The sequence below is a fragment of the Eurytemora carolleeae genome, unplaced genomic scaffold (assembly GCF_000591075.1).
Source record: "Eurytemora carolleeae unplaced genomic scaffold, Eaff_2.0 scaffold298, whole genome shotgun sequence".
Classification (NCBI taxonomy): domain Eukaryota; kingdom Metazoa; phylum Arthropoda; class Copepoda; order Calanoida; family Temoridae; genus Eurytemora; species Eurytemora carolleeae.
In genome coordinates this window covers 146548-154492 of record NW_019397132.1, presented here as the reverse complement: position 1 = coordinate 154492, position 7945 = coordinate 146548, and the positions used below count along the sequence as shown (strand labels likewise).

The window sequence follows — 7945 nt, the reverse complement described above, 5'->3', positions numbered from 1 at the left end:
ATTCTCGGTTATCTTATACTACACCCCAAGCCAACGGTTCAGTCTTATTTTGGCTTTTACAGGGCTAATTCTTGTTTTTGAAATATGTTTTGAGGCATAAACTCTGTGAAACTTAAAAATATATACATATATTTTCTACATACAGGTGGGATCTTTTAATTAATTTGAATCCCTGAAATAAGCCCCTCTAAGTCCCCCCCCCCATCTTCTGAATAGATATCGGGTGCCCGTTTGCCTGGATTTAAAACCGGAACTTTTCCGCCGAAACTTTGTGTTGTTGTTGTTCCGACTTTAAACTTACTGTTTAATGTTGCTGTTAAAAATAAATAATGCATCAGTTTAAAAAGATAATTTTTCTTAAACTTTTTTACTTACACATTAGACAAAAAACTTTGGAAGCCTAATATGCTTTTATATCACAAAATTTTGAAAAATTTGAGATAAACTGAGGATAGATATGAAAAATAGATAAGCAAGCTAAAAAATAATTTTTATTTTAAAACTGGACGATCCCCGTATTGGTTCTCCAGTTTTGTAATATTTGAACGATCCCAACCCAAGACGGAAATAGCACTTTGGGCAGGACAGCAACACTCGGAACCAGGGGTTTCAAGAAATTATAAATAATTTTCATAAAAATCTAAAGATTTCTAAAATAAATCCAAAAACTTGATTTTAAAGGTTTCATAAAAACATGTGTTTTAAAACAGTAAGCGAACCCTGGATGGGATAGCCGCTGAACTACCTGTAGCTACGGCTCTCCATCCATCCACCAAGACCACTCTCTAGTCGCTACTCACTACCACTCACTTTAGTAGTCCCAACTCTTAACTCAGTCTTCCATTGACGCTCACACAGCCTACATTCACACAAAGCTCAATCATATAAATAATAATATTTGTGAATATAAATGTGATAAAGTACAAATAGTGATCCGATCTAATCAAACGCCTTGCAAGCGTGCACAGCAGAGCTTATAAATTGTACTGTACTCGACAAAATGTAATCTTTTTGTAAGTGATCCACAAATTAGAAATAGCTGGTATGTATTTGTTTATAGTCTTAATACTTCTTTTATCTTCTCTTCAATATTTCCTTCATCTATACTCTTTCAATACTTCATTTATTTTGTCTTCAATTCTTCCTTTATCTTGTCTTCAATACTTCCTTTATCTTGTCTTCAATACTTCCTTTATCTTTTCTTTCAATACTTTCTTTATCTTGTCTTCAATACTTCCTTTATCTTCTCTTTCAGTACTTCCTTCATCTTGTCTTCAAGACTTCCTTTATCTTGTCGTCAATACTTCCTTTATCTTGTCTTCAATACTTCCTTTATCTTGTCTCTTTCAGTACTTCCTTCATCTTGTCTTCAATACTTCCTTTATCTTGTCTTCAATACTTCCTTTATCTTGTCTTCAATACTTCCTTTATCTTGCCTTCAATACTTCCTTTATCTTGTTTTCAATTCTTCCTTCATCTTGTCTTCAGCACTTCATATAATATTGTCCCATTACCTCATTCATCTTGTCTTCAGTACTTCCTTTATCTTGTCTTAAGTACTTCCTTCATCTTGTCTTCAGTACTTCCTATATCTTGTCTTCCATAATTCCTTTATCTTGTCACAAGTACTTCATTCATCTTGTCTTCAGTACTTCCTTCATCTTGTCTTAAGTACTTCCTTTATCTTATCTTCAATACTTCCTTTATCTTGTCTTCAGTACTTCCTTCATCTTGTCTTCAGCACTTCCTTCATCTTGTCTTCAGTACTTCCTTCATCTTGTCTTTATTACTTCCTATATATTGTCCCAGTACCTCCTTCATCTTGGCTTCAGTACTTCCTTCATCTTGTCCTCAGCACTTCCCTCATCTTATCTCCAGTACTTCCTTTATCTTATCTCCAGTACTTCTATTATCTTGCCTTTAGCACTTCCTTCATCTTGTCTTCAATACTTCTTTCATCTTGCTTCAGTACCTCCTTCATCTGGTCTTCAGTACTTCTTTCATCTTGTCTTTAGCACTTCCTTCATCTTATCTCCAGTACTTCCTTTATCTTATCTTCAGTAATTCCTTTATCTTCTTTCAGTACTTCCTTTATCATATCTCCAGTACTTTCTACATCTTATCTCCAGTACTTTCTTCATCTTATCTCCAGTACTTTTTTATCTTATCTCCAGTACTTCCTTCATGCTTTTTTCAGTACTTTCCTTTCCTTAGTACTTTCCTCAGTAATGTCATTTCCACATTTCCTTTCTGTCTTGTTCAATGTCTTCCTTCAAAATTTCATTTCCTTCCTAACTTTCCTTCCTTACTTTCCTTCTTCACATGAATATCTTTCTCTCGAATACTTCTTTATTTTCCTTCCAAACTTCATTATGTTCATTCCAAACTTCACTGTCCTCCTTTCTTACTACAGTATCCCCCTTCCTAACTTCAGTATCCTCTTTCCTAACTTCAGTTTCCTCCTTCCTAACGTTAATATGCTCCGTTCAAACTTCAGTATCCTCCTTCCAAACTTCACTATCCTCATTCCTTCCAAACTTCAGTATCTTCCTTCCAAACCTCAGTATCCTCCTTTCTAACCTATGTATCTTCCTTCTTAACTTCAGTATCCTCCTTCCTAACTTCAGTATTTACTAACTTCAGTATCCTCCTTACTAACTTTAGTATTCTTCTTCCTAAATTTAAAATCTTCCTTCCTAAATTCAATATTCTCCTTCCTAAATTCTTAAATTCATTTATTCCTTTCTTCCTTCCTTCCCCTTTCATTATCTCTGCTAAGTAAAACTCTAGTTCTGATAAGCCCTGTATTGAATATTAAATACTGTTGGATGAACATCACAACTCACAAGTCCTACATATTTATCTTTATTCTCGGTTATCCAGTTCAAATGAATTCTTACTTAAATAAATATTGTTTATGTAAATTAAAGGTAAAAAAAAATCCGTATTTACCTGCAGTGTTATATTTCTCTCCGTATATTTCTTAGCATACAACACATTATATGAAGCTGGACCAGTTTATGTTAACGGATTATGAATCTTAAAAAAACTTTAGGATAAAGATAAGCATTAAATTCTCATTAGGAATAAGCACAGTTGTTTAAAGTGGGTGAAAATGTGTGTATAACTAATAATTTGATATTTTTAACGATTAACCATTAACATAAGGATAGCCAATTAAGACAGTCAATGAAGAGAAAAATTTATTGAAAAATTTATTATACATACAATTGAACTGGTGTGTTGTGAGCCGAATATTATTTGTATATAAATATAGATAGTATATATATTATATACATATATCAACAGTTGGCTCGTTTATCTTGTGATACCTATTGTGAATAATTTACGTCAGTAGGTCACTATTATATACACTCGTTTTCCTCTATACTTTTGGTTATTTTCTTTAGTTTCAGTTTAAACTATTTATTTTTTAAACTTTTATTTTTGCAAAGTAAAGTCGTAGACTAGTGAAAATGCAAGCCAAGAATTAAGTTATGAATTTTCAAACTGATGTCATAGATCACTAATATTGATAAACTCGATGTCGTAGGACATTAATAGTTCAAGCTAAGAGTTTATGATATGAACAGTTGACATCATCAGGTTGCAAAGATATAGGTTTAAAGCTTTATGAGTTTGCGCCGAGTTTTTCTTCACAAAACTTGCAGTTAATTGCATTTTGATTTTTTATTATAAAATAATCTAGAAAGATAACCGATAATAATTTTCAATATTTTAAAGTGATGCACATTTTTAGTTCATTTCTCCATGAAATAATTATTCAAATCATAACTTTGATCGACACTAAATTTTGATTGTGGGATAGATATATTTTTTGTGATTATGAATTCCATGTTAAATTTTATATTTTCAGAATGCGGTGTCTCTGAGTAACCTATTCCGTAGTGCGGTCACCTTACCTTCAGACGAAATGAAGGTGATCTATCTATCTATATCTATCCGTCTATTAATCATACTAAAAATCTATTTTCTATATATTTATCTACATATTCATCTACTCAATTATTTTTACCTCGCTATTTTTTATAAATAAGATAATTTTTTCTCAATTATTGTGCAAATTAGTTTTTTGATTGGGTGGTATGTTTAAGGAGCCAAATTTGGTATTCTTCATATTTTCCTTAACGTTTTTAACAAACTTAATCCCTTGGTGAATGTTTCTAAGTTTCTTTGCAAAATGTTTAAGGTTTTTTTTAGCAAAGTTGGGGAAAATACATTTTTGTGGGAAAAGTATGAAAATGGATGAAAAGCTTTTTATTTTTTTCCCAAAATTCATTAAAAATCACTTGGAGGGCTGGAATTCTTAAATTAATTCAGCCCTGACTAAATCAGATAATATGATATAAAATATGTAGGTTCCTCCTATCACCCTTCCTACTGGTATGGATCGACTCCCTCTCCCCCTGCCCTTCTCCCCCGACCTGCTTTGGAGGTATCCCAACCCCTTCGTTCCTCCACCTTCTCCTCTAGAGACTCATGTCAAGAGTGGACTTCCAGGTAAAAAATTTTTTAAATCTTATTTTTATAGTATTAATTGTTATTTATTACTACGTTAATTAAGGGAACTTTACTAAATACTAGGGTTTCCAAGACAAATTGGTCGAGGGAACCCGGGGCTTAGTATAATTTTTAATTTAAGTAGTTGTAATGGGTGGTTATTAAATTTATTATTTAATTGTCTCAAGGGACGTCCCTCAATTGGGGAATCATAGATCGGTAATTTTGGTCAAAGGGCGGTAAAAACAAGTTTGCATCCCCAGTGGTCACTTTATTTCGACTGACCACTTTATAATCTCGGCTGGATTGTAAGTTGAAATGTTCAAATTTTATTTTTTCTAGGAGGTCTACCAAGCGACCCTAAGTCGTGGAACCGTGAGGATGTGTCCCTGTTTATGTCCTACTGTGAGAGAGAGTTTGATCTGGAGAAGATTGAGATGGACAAGTTCCAGATGAATGGTGAGTTAAATAGTCGGATTAAGATTTTAAAACTTTAACAAAACAATGTATTTTAAAGAATAAAATTTAAACTTTTATTCTCGGGTCCAAAATTTTTTTTTTTTTTGTCAAAATTATTACAAGATTCTAGATTTTGTTCAAAAACTGCGACTCGGTGAGACAAACAAGGGAAAACGTGTCGAAAAGATTATGTCAAGAGATATTTAAAGATTGTAAACAATATTAAAATGGAAGAATGTATTGAATATAATATGTTCTATTAATCGTGGCTCTTTACGATTCCTGTTCAGATCTTAAAAAGTTAATTCCTTGAGTGACGTGATCACATATTTATAAAATAAAAGAGCTCTCCTTGTCCTTGAGTGACGTGGTCACATATTTATAAAATAAAAGAGCTCTCCTTGTCCTTGAGTGACGTGATCACATGTTTATAAAATAAAAGAGCTCTCCTTGTCCGGCAATATCCCCCCCTTGCCTCCAAGTATTAGATTATAAATCAGGTTTTATTTGATTATAAATTTCTCTAATTTGTAATTTTAAGTTTTTCGTATTTTTAAAGTTTAAAATATTCCTAGGTAAAGCATTGTGCTTCCTGTCCAAGAACGATCTGGCCGAGCGATGCTCAGGAGCCGGCGATGTCATCCACAACATCCTACAGATGCTGCTCAGAGAAGCATCAGCCTTTCCCTCCTCTCCTCTTACTCCCCGACCACCTGGCCTCATGACCCCAACCTCGCCCTCCCCTTTCCACTCTCACTGGCCCCTCCTTAACTCCTCTGCATCTGAAACCTTCCCCAACCTGTCCCACCTCATTTCACAGACAAACTCAGTAACCCTAAGCCCCGCCCCCTCCTTGGACTCCACCTCTGGACACTCCCCCAAGCAGGAGAACATGATGTGCTCCCTTCCTCCTCTCTACCTACCCTCACATCTTGCTCCAGGGACTGGATCTTCAAACTCAGATTCAGAGGACTCCATGGTGGATTCACAGAGATCCCCAACCACCCCAGCCACACCCACTTCCACAAATGCGCCGAGGAGCCCGGGGAACGCCCCCTCCTCCTCCAAAAGTGATGATGACGCCCCTTCTACGAACGGGCGGCTCCTCTGGGATTTTTTGCAACAGCTTCTAAATGACCAGGGACAGAGGTAACATCAGTTAATAACTTAATATTTATCTTCATTCTTCGTCGTTAAACGTACATAAACCAAATATCTGTCGTACCCGAATCAAATAATCTGTTTTCTGATTTTAATCTTGGTTGAATTTTGTACCGGCTGATCCAATTTCTTTCCGGTTCACCGGTTCAATTTTGTATAATGGCTCGTGTTTATCTTTTTCCTGGTTCCATTATTTTCTATGTTCGTCTATTTTTTTTATCTTATTCCTGGTCCAACCTTGTCCCGGTATCATTGTTCAGCAGTTGTTCATTTAACCTGGTACGTATGTTCCAGTATCCTGGTCCTGTAATAATGATTGTATCCGGGTTCAATCATGTATCCGGAATGAATCTATATCCGGGTTTGGAAAAAAAGTAAACCTCCTAAATATCTAGGTACACCAGCTATATACAGTGGAAGAATAAGGACACTGGAGTATTCAAGATTGTTGATCCGGCCGGATTAGCCCGTCTCTGGGGTATACAAAAGAATCATCTCTCGATGAACTACGACAAGATGTCTAGAGCACTTAGATACTACTACAGGGTCAACATCCTCAGGAAGGTTCAAGGAGAGAGACATTGCTACCAGTAAGTTAATTTTTTGCTTCTGAAACTGGAGTAATCTGCGTTTCTATTATCTTTTACTTTGTTGACATTTTCTGTGTTGGCTACATAGATAATTCAATTATTTAACACACGTGATACATGAACTTTATTAATTTTTTATTATTATTCAGGTTATTAATTTTTTTATTATTATTCAGGTTTTTGAGAAATCCAAGTGAGTTGAAAAGCATCAAAAACATCTCCTTACTCCGTCAACAGATGGAAGCTCAAGCTGCTGCTCAGCAGCTCACTACAGGAGCTCAGCAGCTGCAAGCTGCTGCTCAACAAGCTGTCCTAGGTCACATGTCCCCAATCAAGTCGGAGGATGCCCCAGTCTCACCTCATAGCGACGAACCGACAGATTTGTCGACCACGACCGGTCGGGATCGGGAGGAACGGGAACGGGAAAGGATTGAACGGGAGAAATATTATTCTCAACTAATGGAGAGATATAATATTGAGAGATCCAGTCCTAGCAGGTAATTAACTAAAATATTGAATATTTCTTTCTATGTAGACGATTTCTAATCATTAAAAGAGTAAAGAAACAAAATAATAAAATCAGATTTTTCCAGGGATCGGTCTGAGGAGAGAGAGGAGCCGAGAAATCATTTTGATTACAGGCATCTAATTCCCCAGGTTTCAATCAAGACGGAGTAAAGGATAAGATCCTCTTCTCCATGATTAAACTCCTTCTGGGAGAATTGAAATATTACTCTTCAAGGCTGTTTGAGCGGATCAGTGAGAAAAGACGCCTGAAAATCTGCAAAAATATGAGTTTGTAAAAGTGTGAACGAAGGAAGGAAGGAAGAAGAAGAATATGAAAGGGAAACAAGAAGGTGTTGAGAAGAGTTTTGATATTGTTTCTCTATGTGATTAAATGTATTCTATTGTTGCCAAACGTAACTTTGTTCTGTTAATTCCTGTTCTTGGTATACTCAACCTGATATTGTAGTACAGTTTACTCATCCTGTACTGTAGTTTCAATATTGCAGTACAGTTTACTCATCCTGTACTGTAGTTTCAATGTTGCAGTACAGTTTACTCATCCTGGACTGAAGTTCCAACATTTCATTACAGTCTACTCATCCTGTACTGTAGTTTCAATATTGCAGTACAGTTTACTCATCCTGTATTGTAGTTTTTAATATTGCAGTACAGTTTACTCATCCTGTATTGTAGTTTCAATATTGCAG

The 7945-nt window shown here is 35.3% G+C and overlaps 1 protein-coding gene across 2 annotated transcripts; it reads left to right on the top strand.

The window, feature by feature from the left end:
* Positions 1-756: 756 nt before the first annotated feature.
* On the top strand, positions 757-7682 carry LOC111712220 (ets DNA-binding protein pokkuri). Of its 2 annotated transcripts, none has more exons than XM_023486777.1 (8): positions 757-1042; positions 3878-3940; positions 4380-4521; positions 4864-4980; positions 5556-6129; positions 6537-6731; positions 6908-7228; positions 7325-7682. In XM_023486777.1, exons 2-8 carry the CDS (start codon positions 3935-3937, stop codon positions 7407-7409), a joined length of 1440 nt encoding a protein of 479 aa, XP_023342545.1. In that variant the 5' UTR covers positions 757-1042; positions 3878-3934; the 3' UTR covers positions 7410-7682. The 2 variants fall into 2 exon arrangements, with proteins under 2 accessions (XP_023342545.1, XP_023342547.1); XM_023486779.1 differs by having other exon boundaries at positions 7315-7682.
* The last annotated feature ends 263 nt before the right edge of the window (positions 7683-7945 follow it).

Bases quoted from the DNA above. Each gene is read 5' to 3' on its own strand.
- LOC111712220 (XM_023486777.1), top strand. The intron at 4,981-5,555 runs GTGAGTTAAATA...AAATATTCCTAG, and splicing joins GGACAAGTTCCAGATGAATG to GTAAAGCATTGTGCTTCCTG. The intron at 6,130-6,536 runs GTAACATCAGTT...CTAAATATCTAG, and splicing joins CTAAATGACCAGGGACAGAG to GTACACCAGCTATATACAGT.